The 16,732-nt window shown below is 37.8% G+C and overlaps 1 protein-coding gene across 1 annotated transcript in view; it reads left to right on the forward strand.

Annotated features, from left to right (window-relative positions):
* LOC131997022 (uncharacterized) overlaps nucleotides 1-16,732 on the forward strand; it is a 123,606-nt gene that overhangs the window by 75,717 nt on the left and 31,157 nt on the right. The window contains exon 4 of the mRNA XM_059367266.1: nucleotides 12,029-12,294. Within this exon, the coding sequence (XP_059223249.1) occupies nucleotides 12,029-12,294 (266 nt within the window). The remainder of the gene's footprint in view (nucleotides 1-12,028; nucleotides 12,295-16,732) is intronic.

Raw genomic sequence — 16,732 nt, forward strand, 5'->3', positions numbered from 1 at the left:
TGCGACCAATATGCTCTTTCGACTCATAAAGTCCACGATCTCATCGATCTTGCCACGAAGTCCGTTGCAGTTTAACTGCAAGAACGATACACTTTCCGGCACTGGCCAGGCAATATTAGAGGTCGGGGGGGTCCGACGATGAGGACGCCGAAGGCGATGACGACGACGCTTGTGACCCACTGCTGGCAATGTTCGCACAGCACCATGCGACATACCCAGTATGACTATACTCACGTAGTGAAGTTAGACCAGAGCAATCGGATCGGAAATGTACCCACTCCATGCACCGGTTACACCTCACCGACACCGACCGATGATGAAGGCGGTTCTGGCAAACCGAACAGAACCAGGGTCCGGGGTTCTTTTCAATCCCGGCACGGACCAGAAGCGTGCGGAGAAGGCACTCCGGGATGTGCCTCTCCCATGACGAAAAAAGTCAAACACGTACACTGAGGCGGCAGCCCCTGCCGACGAGGATTCCATCGGGTCAATCCGGTGCGAACAACCGGCTGCCATGGGATTGTAAGACAAACTACCCAAGACAGTGTTTAAGGTAGTTTAATTTGCCAATCTTTGCCATAGAAAAAAATGGACATAAATACTAAAAATTTCTATAGAAAAAATGTTGCAGAAAAATCGTATTAGTTAAAATGTCATTTTAGAGTAAGAATAAGAAACATATTTTTCGCGTGGTGAAAATTAAGGCACAGCTATGCGGGCCGGGATCAGGCTTCTATATATATATATATATATATATATATATATATATATATATATATATATATATATATATATATATATATATATATATATATATATATATATATATATATATATATATATATATACATATATAAATGCATTTTTGTGTGTTTGTCGATTTCTTTGTTTGTGTGTTCCATATAGGCTCAAGAACGGCTGAAGCGATTTTCTTGAAATTTTCACAGATGGTCATTATGGACCCATGGTGAACATAGGGTACTTAATTTTTTGAAGTACCCTAATTTTCAAAAACGCCAGATCTCGAAGATGGGTAGGGCGATTTAAGCTAAATTTTGTTTGCACACTAACAGCGACCCAAAAATAAAAAAAATGGTGTCCAAATCTGGGATGGAGTGCCTAGGAGGGCCGCCCACCCCCAAAAACCGGCAAACTAATTTATAGACCAATCACTACAACATGGGACCCAAATTAAAGATATTTGAAAGTAGAAAACTAATTTGATTTCTAATTGTGTTTCGTAGGTCACCTCACCCCCATAAAACCCTTCAAATCGGACATATTTACCGACCATGGCAATATGGATCTTCAACGAAAGGTCTTTGGGAATAGAGCACGAAATTGACTTTCACTTTTCCCTCCTCCTTACCCTGATTTTCAGAAACCCCACACTTCGGAGATGGGTGGTGTGATTTGAGCGAAATTTTGTGTGCTCTCTTATAGTAACCTAAAAACAAAAATGTCCCACCCCCAAAACCTACAAAATATATATATAGACCAATAACGACAATATGGGACTCAAATGAAAGGTATTTAAGATTAGAAAACGTATCTGATATATAATTGCCGGACCAAGTTTTTGGGGGACCACCCCAACTCCAAAACACCCCTAAATCGGACATATTTACCCACCCTGGCATTATGGGATTTAAGTGAAAGGTATTTACGAGTAGAATATGAATCTGATATTCAAATGTGGGACCAAGTTTCTGGGGCCCCACCCCTTCCCCAAAACAACCTCCAAACTGGACTTATTTACTGACCATGGCAATATGGGGCTTAAATAAAAGGTATTTGAGTGTAGAACACGATTCTGATATCCAAATGTGCAACCAAGTATTTGGAAGGCTGTCCTTCCCCAAAAGCATCCCCCAAAGGGGACAAATTTACGACCATAGCAATATGGGGCTCAAATGAAAGATCTTTCGAATTTGATATCGGGAAATTGTCTAATGGGCCGACCCGCCCCCATAAAACCACCCATATAGGAAGCATTTGCTGACCATTGCAATATGGGACTCAAATAAGAGGTATTTTAAAATATGATATATACTTTCAAGGCCAAGTCAATGAGTGGCCGCCCCAGCCCCCAAAACACTTCCATAGTCATGTTTGCCGACTATGGAAATATGGGGCCAAATGAAAGATATTTAAGAGTGACCACTAATCTGATATCAACATTCGGGACCAACTGTCTAGGAGACGTCCCACCACTATAACAACCCCCAAATAGGATGTATATGCTTACCAAGACAATTTGTGGTTTCAAGACTGTGGAGCTCGATATTGATAGTTTTTGGGGCCCATACATACGTGTTTGTAAACTTATGCAATAAGGAATTTAAATGAAAGGTATTTGAGATTAGAAAACGAATTTGATATCTAATTTCGAGGCCTACGCCAATATGGGATTCAAATAAATGATATAAAGAGACATGAGAATAGAGCACGATGCTGACCTATTTTCAGGGCTTAGTGTTTGGGGGACCACCCCACTCCCCAAAACACCCGTAAATCGGGCATATTTACCCACAATGTCAATATGAGGCCCAAATGAAAGGTATTGGGGAGTAGAGCACGAAATTGATACCCATATTCGGGACCAATTTTTAAGGGGCCTACCCTTTTCCCAAAATAGACCACAAACCGCAATTATTTACTGACCATCGCAATATGGGGCTCAAATAAAGGTATTTGGGAGTAGAATACGGATATCCGAATGTGGGACCATATATTTGGGGCATCGCTCTTTCCTCAAAAACCCCCCAAAGAGTAAAAATTTGCCGACCATGAAAATATGTAGCTCTTTCATTTGAGCCACATATTTTCATTTTACATTTGAGAATAGAAAACTAATTTGAAAACCAATTTTGGGGACGCCTCATCCTTTAAACTCTACTTAAACCAATGTTAATATGGGGTTTAAATAAATGGTATTTGAGACAATAGCACGATGTTTATATATTTTTCAGGGCCAAGTGTCTAGGGAACCACCTCACCCCCGAAAGCACTCCTAAATCCAACATCATGAGAATATGTACGATTAATGGCATTAAACCCTCCGAGCGAATTCGTGGTCGAATAAATGTCATATGGAATTCAGATAAAGGCACTTATATGAATATGTTATTTTCGTAGCATGGTATTTCACTAAAAGCCATTTAATTGTCGAAAATAAATATTCAAAGCATAATTTTGGTCCATATAAAGTACAAGAAGGCGCAGCGGGGCGGGCCTGGCTCAGCTAGTTTTATACTACAACAAAGTGGAAATTTCCCATATTCCGTTTTCTTGGTTTTAAAGCCCAAAAAAAGTTAGATGTTTCTCGATATAACGCAGTGAATAATCAAAATAACATTCATTTAAATTTTAATACAGTTGAGCAGCGAAAAATCAGAAGTTCGGGTCTAAAAACATTTATTGGATAATTAAGGTAGAATGTTTTACTTGTTTGCAGTACATATATACGACTTTTCGACTTTTTATACCCTACACCACTACTGTGGTACAGGGTATTATAACTTAGTGAATTTGTTTGTAACACTCAAAAAGAAGAAAGACAGACCCATTGATAAGTATACCGATCGACTCAGAATCGCTTTCTGATTCGATTTTGCTATGTCTGTCTTTCTGTCCGTCCGTCTGTGTGTCCGTCTGTCCATGTTAATTTGTGTACAAAGTACAGGTCGCAGTTTTCATCCGATCATCTTCAAATTTGGTACAGGCATTTTTTTCGACCTAGAGGCGAAGCCTATTGAAATTGGAAAAATCGGTTCAAATCTGGATATAGTTCCCATATATATGTTCGTTAGATTTTCAGTAATAATACAATAAAATGGTCATTTGTTAACCGATTCTCTTGAAATTTGGCAGGAAGAATTTTTTCACGATGTTCGACATTACTGGTAAATTTAATGGAAATCGATTCAGATTTAGATATAGCTCTCATATATCGCCCGATTTCAACTTCTAGAGTCACAGCCAGCGCATTTTTTGACCCATCTTTCCAAAATTTTGCAAAACGCTTTCCTCGACGACTGCCACAGTATCTGAGGAGTTTTCTCGCACTTATAGTGTAGGTGTAGGGTATTATACAGTCGGCACCGCCCGACTTTTACCCTTCCTTACTGGTTTCATTATAGGTCTTTTTAAATCGGAAGTATTTTCTGCATTTTTTTAAATCGGATTTATAAACATACATATAAGTCACTACTTTTATTATAAGACATTTTTTGTTCAGGCATAAATAAGATGAAATAAACAAATAAAAGCGTGATAAATTCGGCCGGGCCGATTCTTGGGAACCCGCCATGGATTCTGCAAAAATGTATGCACATACCAAACTTCTGTCAATTCAGCAAAAATTAAAGCTTCTAGGAACCGTACAAGGATGATCGAAAACCGCTTTACATGGAAGCTATATCAGGCTGTAGACTGTTTAGGACCGTATTTAGCAAACTTTTTGGAAGTCGTAATAGAACACCGCATGCAAAATTTCAGCCAAATCTGCCAAAATTGCGGCTAGTAAGGACTCAAGAAGTCAAATCGGTAGATTGGTTTAATGATAGCTCTATCAGGTTATGGACCAATTCGGACCGTACTAGGCAGAGTTGCTGGAAGCCATAACAAAACACTACATGCTCAATTTCAGCCAAATCGGACAAAAATTGCGGCTTCCAGTGGCTCAAGAAGTCAGATCGGTTTATATGGGAGCTATATTAGGTTATAAACCGATTTAGAGCGTGCTTGGCACAGTTATTGGAAGTCTTTACAGAACATTATGCGCAAAATTTCAGTCAAATCGGATGAGCCTTGAGCCTTGTAAGGGCTCAAGAAGTCAAGTCGGGGGATCGGTTTATATGGGAGCTATATCAGGTTATATTCCGATTCGCACCGTACTGGGCACACTGTTGGAAGTCATAACAGAACAGCACGTGCAAAATTTCAGCCAAATCGGACAAAAATTGCGTCTTCCAGGAGTTCAACAAGTTAAATCGGAGATCGGTTTATATGGGAGCTAAATCTTAATCTGAACCGAGATGGCACATTTGCAATCCCCAACGACCTACATAAATATTAAGTATCAAGGCTAGCTTTACGCGTTCGACTGCAATCGTGATTTCGACCAACGGACGGACGGACTGGCATGGCTATTTCAAAACAAAACATCGAGACGATCAAAAATATATATACTTTATAAGGTCTTAGATGAATATTTCTAGGTGTTACAAACGGAATGACTAGATAAGTATACCCCCATCCTGATGGTGGTATAAAAATGATTTCAATAACGCTTTTATTTATTATTTGTGAATGTAGAATGTACTTTTTTCTCGTAATAGGTAGTTCATCCATTCAACATGTTATTATTGAGAATTATATCTCAGCATTTCGGATAGATATTAAGCAACTACGCTCTATTATTTTAGAATCGACAAATGTTTTATATTATTAAACAAACGACTAATTAAAACGAAAATTAAGCAGTTTTTGAGCAACTGCTAAAACAATTTTTTTTAGAAAATCAAATATCACTTTCAATCGTCGTTTTACTTACCTTTCATTTATATAATACTAGCTGAACAGGGCCCGTTCCGCTGCGCCTTCTTTTACTTTATATGGACATTTACATTCTCCTGTACCTCTCGTTCTCTTTTTCTTTGTTCGGGTTTGCTTGGCTATTCAAATAATTTCTATCTCCCAATAGATGGCGCTGAATTTGTTGTTGGTGACGCTCGCTGTTGATTCCCATCATATTGTCATCATTTTGCCTATTTTTAAATTCAATCGAATTTCCCCTTTTGTCGGCCTATCTGATGTCGCCGTTGCGCATGGGTAAGCATCTTCGGCTTACCCATGCCAAAAATATCTGAAACATTGTTGAGCACTGGATATTCCTTCAATAAAAGTTGCGACAATAATCATTATCCATTTAAGACTTCAGTACAAAAACTTACGGCCTAGAGCACTAAATTTGTTTTTTCTTTTTGTACCCTCCATCATAATCTAATTTCGTCATTCCGTTTGTAAAGCATCGAAATATTCATCTGAGAACCAACAAAGTATATATGTATATTTTTGATCGTCTTGACATTCTAGGTCGATTTAGCCAAGTCGGTCCGTCCATCTGTCGAAAGCTAACTCTCGAAGTAATAAGGCTAGGCGCATGAAATTTTGCACAAATACTTCATATTAGTGTAGGTTAGTTGAGATTTTAAATGGCTCATATTGGTCTATGTTTTGATATAGCTGCCAAATAAACCGATTTTGGATCTTGACCCTTTGAGCCCCTAAACGCCGCAATTCTTATCCTATTTGTCTCAAATTTTCTATAAGATATTTGGTTATGACTTGCAACATCTGTGCTAAGTATGGTTTAAACCTGTTTAAAACTTGATATAGCTCCCATATAAACCGATCTCATAATTTCACTCTTTGAGCTTCTAGAGGGCGCAGTTCTTATACGATTTGGCTAAACATTATTTTTACGACTTCTCCTATGACCTTCCACATACGTGCCAAATATAGTATGAATGGGTCCATAACCTGATATAGCTCCCATATGAACCGATCTCCCGATTTTAATTCTTAAGCCACTATAGGGCTCAATTCTTATCCAATTTTGGCTAGCATTTTGCACAATGACATCTATTATGGTCTCCAACAGCCAAATCAAGCATGGCCCGAATCGATCGATAACCTGAAATAGCTCCAATAACTTTGCAATTTTGATCCATTATCCTTTGTTTGCCTATAAAGAGATATCGGGCAAAACAATTAAAAATGAGATCCATAGTAGAGGGTATGTAAGATTCGGCCCGGCCGAACTCTTCACGCTTTTACTCGTTGTCACTCGATTAGTTCGCCAAGTCATTGAAAACAGCTATTTTCCCTTTATAATATTAACTATTTCAATGACTTGGCGCACGAATCGAGTGTCAAAACGAAAGAAAAATGTGTGCTTATCGGCACACCACCTCGGCTCGACTATAAAAAGGATGCTTCTTGTTTTTGAGCTAAATATTCAATCAAACCCGCTCCACTGAGCATTCGCTTTCAATATGTAGAAAAATGTCACCTCTATAACGTAACCTACTCTCCAATAGCTCTGATTCTGCGTACGTTCGTTGAGACTTCCCCTCTAACAGTATAACACAAACTTGGATGTTCGCACACTACTAAAGAAATATGTATCTATGGCAAAGATACCCACTTAAACTACCTGAAACACCTATCTTAGGTTGGGAACTTTTAAAAATAATACAGCAAACAACCACAACGAAATTCCTATACCTTATTTTACGGTCAATCAATTTTACCCACTCTGCCCTCTCTTGTGGTGGCGTCTCAATTCAGTTAATTCATTTACGAACAGAATAAATGGCGCTTATTTAAATGTTAGTGCTGCCATCGATAAGTGAAAGGTTTACACTTTAGTACCCAAAATAACTTAAAAGTTCTCCATTCCATGTTGCCCCGGTTCCTTGCGCAGTCACATATTTGACATTTCTCCCATCTGTTAGAGCTTTTTTAAATATTTTGAGTCTACAGATTTCCTTTGTCTCCTTTCAGTTGTCTATAACTTATATGACTAGCTGTTGAATAGTCAGTATTTAGTCTTTTTTCCAATAAAATCGAATAGCCATATTAAACGATTCTCAGTGGTAAAGAACTAATTTTCTGTTCTTTATATTAGGTGCGGTGTCGACAGTTCTTAGTAATTAAGCCATGTAAAACTTTTGAACATGAAAGTTTAGCCCAGCAGCACATTGTTTGGACTTGTCTAGGAAAAGAAGGCTCCTTGTCGATAAGTTAAAAATGGCGGCCACCTTGATGAAAGGTTTGCAACTGCTGCTATCCCACTGAATGTCAAAACTTTGTGGGTATGGCGGCAGTGTCCTGTTAGTTAGGTCATTATAATTGATCAACTGTATTGGGGTGAGGTGGTCCGCTAGATATATCAGCAGAATAAAGATATATTCGCAGTCCATAACCTTATACTTTGAATTTAACCCCATATTGTCATAATTGGTATATACAGCAGTTTGATGGGGGGCGCCTTACTCCATCTACCGCTTAAGCACAAATTTGAATGACGCACTTCACTTTAAAATATTTATCACTTGATCCCCCATTGTTTTGATGGGTCAAATAAACTATTGGGGGCAACTTTTGGAGGTGAAGCTAGATTCTTGTACACAAAGTTTAATGTTATATTCGTAATCTGCAACCAAATACCTTTAGTTTGAGGCTCATCTAGCTAGGATCAAATTATAATCCCATTTGAGGGTGGGGCGACCCCCTATTACTTGGACCTCATTTTTGTTATTATGTTCGTAGTCTAGTCCAGAGTACCTTTCATTTGAGTCCCATATTGATATTTACGTCCAATATGTTTGTTTGGGGGAGTTTTTGGGATTGGACGACCTCTCGCATACTTGATTCCAATTTTAAATACCATATTGGTATTCTACTCCCTTTACCTTTCATTTAATACCCATATTTTCCCTATCAGTCCACTTTTGATTTTAAGTGCAGTTTTTGAGGTAACGGAGGAGAGTCCGACCCTTCCAAAATCAACAAACTAAAAAGCCTTTTCCTCCTTCCTGACCATTTTCGAAATCTACTCCCGAATACATTTTATTCGAGTACCATATTGTCATTATCGTCCATATTGTCCCGATCGGTCACGGCAACATTTTTTTTCTATAGACATTTTTGGTATTTATATCTATTTTTCTATGCCAAAGATTAGCAATTAAACTACCTTAAACACTGTCTTGGGTCGAAAAGTTAAAAAATAAATACCGCAAACAACCGCAATGAAATTCCTATATTTTGATTTTATACCCTCCACCATAAGATGGGGGGTATACTAATTTCGTCATTCTGTTTGTAACTACTCGAAATATTCGTCTGAGACCCCATAAAGTAAATATATATTCTTGATCGTCGTGACATTTTATGTTGATCTAGCCATGTCCGTCCGTCCGTCCGTCTGTCTGTCGAAAGCACGCTAACTTCCGAAGGAGTAAAGCTAGCCGCTTGAAAGAAACAAATATTTCTTATTAGTGTAGGTCGGTTGGTATTGTAAATGGGCTATATCGGTCTATGTTTTGATATAGCTGCCATATAAACCGATCTTGGGTCTTGACCTCTTGAGCCTCTAGAGTGCGCATTTCTTATCCGATTGGGATGAAATTTTGCACGACGTGTTTTGTTATGGTATTCAACAACTGTGCCAAGTATGGTACAAATCGGTCCATAACCTGGGATAGCTGCCATATAAACCGATCTTGGGTCTTGACATCTTGAGCCTCTAGCGTGCGCAATTCTTATCCGATTGGAATGAAATTTTGCACGACGTGTTTCGTTGTTATATCCAACAATTGTGCCAAGTATGGTTCAAATCGGTCCATAACCTGATATAGCTGCCATATAAACCGATCTTGGGTCTTGATTTCTTGAGCCTCTAGAGTGCGCAATTCTTATCCGATTGAAATGAAATTTTGCACGACGTGTTTTGTTATTATATCCAACAACTGTGCCAAGTATGGTTCAAATCGGTTCATAACCTGATATAGCTGCCATATAAACCGATCTTGGGTCTTGACTTCTTGAGCCTCTAGAGTGCGCAATTCTCACCCGATTGAAATGAAATTTTGCACGAAATATTTCGTTATGATATCCAATAACTGTGCCAAGTATGGTTGAAATCGGTCCATAACCTGATATAGCTGTCATATAAACAGATCTGGGATCTTGACTTCTTGACCCCTAGAGGTCGCAATTATTATCCGATATGCCTGAAATTTTGTACGACGGATCCTCTCATGACCATCAACAAACGTGTTTATTATGGTCTGAATCGGTCTATAGCCCGATACAGATCCCATATAAATCGCTCTCTCTATTTAACTTCGTGAGCCCCAATGGGCGCAATTCTTATACGAATTGGCTGAAATTTTACACAGGTCTCCAACATATAATTTAATTGTGGTCCGAACCGGACCATATCTTGATATCGTTTTAATAGCAGAGCAACTCTTTTCTTATATCCTTTTTTGCCTAAGAAGAGATTCCGGGAAAAGAACTCGACAAATGCGATCCATGGTGGAGGGTATATAAGATTCGGCCCGGCGAACTTAGCACGCTTTTACTTGTTCTTTATTCAAAGGACCGATAGGTTGTCATAACAAAGATACATTGTGGATAATTAATTTTTACCACTCTGCCCTCTCTCTGTTCATGTTGGCTTCTCAAAATTAGCGCCATTTACTGGCTGTTTTCAATTGGATCAACTAAATCCAATTGGATCAAATAAATCCAATTGAAGACAGTCAGATGGCGCTTATTTAAAAGTTTTTACTTCTCTCTTTTTCTTTTTTTAATCAAATCAAATTGCCATATTAACTAATTTACCAGTCTAATTTGCCAATCTATATATTTGGTGCTGTGGCTATAGTTTATACTATTAAACCTTGTAAAACTTTTGAACAAAGAAGTATTGCCCAGCAACACGTCGTTTGGTCTTGTCTATCGATGAGCTAAAAATGGTTGCAACCTTAACGTTAAGGTTTGCAACTCCTGTTATCACGCTGAACCTCAAAATTTCGGAGCTATGGCTACCTGCATTTATTTGTGTCCCCATTATAATTGATCGAATGTTTTGGAGTGAGGTGGTCCACTAGATATATATGCAGAATAATGAGATCAGATTCGCAGTTCACAACCTTATACCTTTAATTTAACCCCATATTGTCATGATTGGTGTATACAGCCGTTTGGTGTGTGTGGCAGTGTGTGGTGTGCGCTACACTGCCTCTTGAGCACAAATTTAAATGACACAAATTAAATAATAACCTATTATAGGCGATTTTAGGAGGTAAGCACCATCTAGATTCATGGACACAAAGTTTAATGTCATATTCGTAGGCTGCTCCAAATGCCTTTCATTTGAGTATTAAATGGATATGATCGATTAAATTTCTTATTTTGGGCTTTTTTGTTGGTTGGGCGACCCGCAAATACTTAGAGATCATTTTTTTATGTCATACGAATATGACAACTCCCAAATACATTTCATTTGAGTCCCATATTTATATGTACGTCCAAATGTTTGTTTGGAAACTTTTGGGGTTGGAGTGGCCTTTGGATTCCTTGGATCCACCTTTTAATACCATATTCGTGTTCTACTCGCCAATACCTTTCATTTGATGCCCATATTGTCCCTTTCGGTCTACTTTTGATTTCAAGTGGTGTTTTTGGGGTAACGGGGGAGGGTCCAATATCAACAATCTAAAAAGCCTTTTCCTCCTTCCAGACCATTTTCGTAATCCACTCGCGAATAACTTTCATTCGAGTCCCATATTGTCATTATCGTCCAATAAACTTATTTTAGGGGGTTTTGGGGTCGGGCGGCCCCCCAGTTACATGGATCAAATTTTTAACATGAAATTCGTAGTCTACTCTTGAATACCTTTCATTTGAATCCCATATTGTCCCTATCGGTTCACTTTTGTATTTGGGGTCGTATTTTAGGGAGGGTCCGTCCCCCTACCGATATCAATAAATTATATAGCCTATTGCTACTTCCGGATCATTCCCCACAATCTGTGAAAATTTTAAAAGTAATCGGTTCAGCCGTTTTTGAGTCTATACGGAACAAACAAATTAACAAACCCACAAACAAACAAACAAACAAACATACAAACAAACACAAATTCATTTTTATATATATAGATTTTAAATAATTTCAGTTTCATTGGCCAATTTTAATAGTAATTGCTACTTTATTCATTTTTCGTTCCGAGCTAACGATGAATAAGTAACAATCAATTATGTATTATGTGTATCAAATTAGTTTGTATATGGAAGTGTAGTAAAAAGTATTCGTTAATAATATGAAGTATTTACATATATTTTATTTGTCCATATTAGTAATGAAAAAATGTTTATATTTGTTATGTTATTTCTTTATTTTCTTCATATAATAAATATTACTTTTCAAATATTGGTGCCGTCGTAGCTCAGAGGTAATCACACCTGCCTTTCACGTTCAACGCCTGAGTTCAAATCCCGGCGAGAACAACCACCACCTCCTACTGATGGCGACACTTATATGATATTTACCTCATGTAATCAGCCGTGGAAACTTCTCTACTTGAGTGGTTGGCCTGCGGTAAGAGGTTCGGACTCGGCAATAAAGAGGCGGTCCCTTATCATTGAGTTCGAATTTGTATCGGAAAACTCATTGATACGAATGAAAGAAATGTTTATGGGCAACAACCTTAAGTAAGTTCTTGTAAATTGCAAATTTTCGTATATAAACATTTCATTAGAAAACAAGAGATTTATCTCTTATTTCTATGAATGTTGTTCGATTCAAGTTTTTAGCTCAATGATAAGCGACCCTGTGTTTGTAGCTGAGTCCGAATAGTGTGCCGCTTTTTTTTATAATAAGGGATTTTTGGACATTTTCAATGCTAAGATAAATTTGAATGGAATAAAACTATCACAAAACATTACTATTTTAGCAAGTTAAAAGGCGTTAAGTTCGGCAGAGGATACCCACCACCTCAGGTATATATTGTGTAAACCACCGTTCGTCATAACCCGGAGAAAAATGCTTACCTTATGCCCCATAGCAGCTATATCGAAATATGTTCCGATTTGGACCAAATACTTGTAACAACAAGTCATTCTTAAATTGTATATAACAAAATATTGGTCTTTTAAGTAGCTATATCAAAAAATAAACCGATCTAAACCATATACGAAACAGATCAGTCACTCTGCCAAATTTCAGTGAAATCGGATTATAAATGCGCCTTTTATGGGGCCATGACTTTTAATCGAGATATCGGTCTAAATGGCAGCTATATCCAAATCTAGACCGATTTGGGCCAAGTTACAGAAAAATGTCGAAGACCCTAACACAACTCACTGTCCCAAATTTCGGCGAAATCCGACAATAAATGCGCCTTTTATGGCCCCAAAACCTTACGTCAAGAGATCGGTCCATATGGCAGCTATATCCAAATCTGGGCAAAATTGACGAAGGATGTCGACTGGCCTAACACAACCCACTGCCTCAAATTTTGGCAAAATCGGACAGTAAATGCGACTTATATGGGCGCAAGACCTTAAATCTAGAGATCTATATCTATGGGATCTATATAAATCTAGAGATCTATATGGCAGCTATTTCCAAATATGGGCCAAATTAAAGAATGGTTTCGAAGGGCCTAATACAACTCACTGTCCCAATTTTCAGCAAAATCGGATAATAAATGTGGCTTTTGTGAGCCTAAGACCCTAAATCGGCGGATCGGTCTATATGGGGGCTATATCAAGATATAGTGCGATATAGCCCATCTTCGAACTTAAACTGCTTATGGACGAAAACAGAATCTGTGCAAAATTTCAGCTCAATGTCTCTATTTTTAAAGACTGTAGCGTCATTTCAACAGACAGACGGACGGATATGGCTAGATCGTTTTGGATTTTTACGCTGATCAAGAGTATATATACTTTATAGGGTCGGAAATGGAAATGTCGATGTGTTGCAAACGGAATGACATAATGAATATACCCCCGTCCTTCGGTAGTGGGTATAAAAATTTTTTACTCTTTGATATGGTATAATTAAAACTATTTATTTATTATACTCTCCACCATAGGATGGAGGTATACTAATTTCGTCATTCTTTTTGTAACTCCTCGAAATATTCGTCTAAGACCCCATACATAAAGTATATATATTCTTGAATGTCATGACATTTTAAGTCGATCTAGCCATGTCCATCCGTCTGTCTGTCGAAAGCACTTTCGAAGGAGTAAAGCTAGACGCTTGAAATTTTGCACAAATACTTCTTATTATTGTAGGTCGGTTGACATTGTAAATGGACCATATCGGTCCATGTTCTGATAAAGCTGCCATATAAACCGATATTGGATCTTGACTTCTTGACACTCTAGAGGGCGCAATTCTTATCCGATTTGGTCCATAACGGTCCATAATCTGATATAACTGTCATATAAACCGATCTGGGATCTTGACTTCTTGACACTCTAGAGGGCGCAATTATTATCCGATTATCCGTATAAACCGATATCCCTATTTTACTTCTTGAGCGCCTAAAGGGCGCAATTCTTATTCGGATTGGCTGAAAATTTCCACAACGACTTCTACCGCGGTCTCCAACATTCGATTCAACTAGCTCTAATAGCATAGAAATTATATTCTTTTATCCTTTGTTGCCCTAAAAAGAGATACCGGGAAAAGAACTCGACAAATGCGATCCATGGCGGAGTGTATATAAGATTCGGCCCGGGCGAACTTAGCACGTTTTTTCTATAATTCCAATCTTTTTCTACAAAAATTTAAATTTTGTTTTTAGAAAAAATTTGCTGAATTTTTGTTTGAAGAAAAATTTTATTAAACGTTTGCTTTTAGAAAATTTTCATTAAAATAGTGTTTTCAAACGAATTTTTAAAAACTTTTCTTGAGGAATATTTTTTAGAAACCTTGTCTTAAAAACATTTTCTAAAGATTAAATTCTTAATCTTTGAAAAATTGAATTGGTATTTTGTTTTTAGATTTTTTTTTTTAATTTTGTCTTTAAAATATTTCATTTGCGTTTAAAAAAAATTAATCGAAATTTTTTTTAAATTTGTTTCTTTTGAAATTTTTTTGAGAAATTTTCTCTTTTATTTCGTCTTAAGGCAGGTACTGCGTTCGCTTTACGCGATATTTTACGCCGATTACGTTTACTAGATAAAACAGTTAAAAGCAAAAAAGTCAAAGGTAATGTCATTCAATAGGACATTCCGTCATTACTTATGCTCAAATTTTAATAAAATTGTTATCGCGAAAAATATATGGATTTTTGAAAAACGAACTAGTATTTAGTAGATTTTAAGAGAAAATTTCATTAAATTTCTAGCAAATTTTTTATTGAAAACATTGTCAAAAAACCCAAAAAAAAAAACAAATTTAATTTTGTTTAAAAAAAATATTAAAAAACTCCAAAAATTCCTTTGATTTTTTTTTAATTTTGTCCTTAGAAAGATTATTAGAGATATTTTTGTATACAGAGAAAATTTTGTTTTAGAAAAATTTTCATTTAAATTTTGTATTTAGACAATGGTAAGGTTAGGTTGAAAAGAGGGTGCAGATATTAATTCGCCCATGCCACTATAGACATACACCTGAGCCAGTAATCGGCTTGTTGTGGCTCTAAAAACTAGAAAGTAACCTCGAAAAAAATCTATGTTGGGAATTCCGTGCTACTTACAAAAAAAGTGTTTTCCATGCAACCCCCCTAAGTTGGTTCATGTCTGGTATTGTGTCTCCACCTAAGTGCCCGTATCTGTTAGACGCATAAGCCGGGCAATGACAAAGGAAATTCTCCAACGTCTCATCATCTTCCCCGCATGCCCTACACATGCTATCACTTGTTTTAAATAAGTGAACTTGTAGTCCTGTGTGTCCCGTTATGATACCAAAAGCTGAACCTGTTGTATGGTCCTTATGTTGCACTTTTTCTCCATAGCAATCCACCAAACTTCTGAGGCGTAAGTAAATATTGGTCTAATCACGCTCCTGTAGAGCCAGTGGACTGTCTTCGGATTCAGGCCCCCTTTCGAGCCTACGGTCCGTCTACATAGTGCCCAACATCTGTGAGCCTTCTCATTGCGCTCCTGAATGTGACACTTCCAATGCAGTGTCCTATCCAAAAACCAACCTACATAAGTATTTGACATAGTCAGATATCGAAATCGTCTTCTTGAGGAAACGTGCTGCGTTATTGAGGAAACGGCCCATCTTTGTCTTCCTCCTGAACAGGCATATTTCAGTCTTCTCTGGGTTAACATTGAGACCTCTGGGTCTAGCCCAGTCATATGCCATATGCAAGACCTTTTCGGCCCTTCTGATTAGCTCGTTTCGGCCCTTCTGATTAGCTCGGTTCAAATCCGTCTTTAGTCAGCATCCGTAATTGTGTGCCATTGGACCCACAATTTATCCACCTGTTCCTTAGCATATGGTTTATCCAGTCTTTAAGAACCGGGTCTACCCGGTACTGGTTTAAGGATTGGATTAGTGTATCGTTCCGCACATTGTTAAAAGTCCCCCCGATGTCAATGTATACCGCCAGTGTGTAGGTTTTGGCATCGATGGATTCTTCTATTTTATGCACAACCTCGTGCAGGGCAGTCTCCACCGACCTTCCCTTGACATAGGCATGCTGTTTGTATTTGAGCAGTTCGCTGGATGTCCTACTCTTTATCATGGTGTCCACAATACGTTCCACGGCTTTGAGTAGAAAAGACGTAAGGCTTATAAGTCTGTAGGCCTTTCGTGTCGCATAACTTGCCTTGGCGGGTATAAATACCACCCTTGCCTCCTGCGAGTACTTCGGAGTATATACAAGTCCTAGGCATGCTAGTTAGTACGACATTGGTTTGTCCTTGTGTATAAGGACTTTTTAAAGTATCCATTGTATAGAACCCACACAATTTTTTAGAGCTGCCATATCAATTTTTTATTGTTGCGTCATTATCGCCTGTTTCAAGTTTTTAAACGTCCTATACGGCTTGTATTTTGCGAAAATTTTTGCATATAGTATGCCCCGCAGGTCTAAAATGTAATTTGGGATCATTATTTATAATATTTTTTAAGACAAAATTTAGTTCAGGCCAGGGTCGCCTCAAAATTAAGGACAAAGTT

Source organism: Stomoxys calcitrans, chromosome 1, assembly GCF_963082655.1.
Source record: "Stomoxys calcitrans chromosome 1, idStoCalc2.1, whole genome shotgun sequence".
In the NCBI taxonomy this organism is placed as follows: domain Eukaryota; kingdom Metazoa; phylum Arthropoda; class Insecta; order Diptera; family Muscidae; genus Stomoxys; species Stomoxys calcitrans.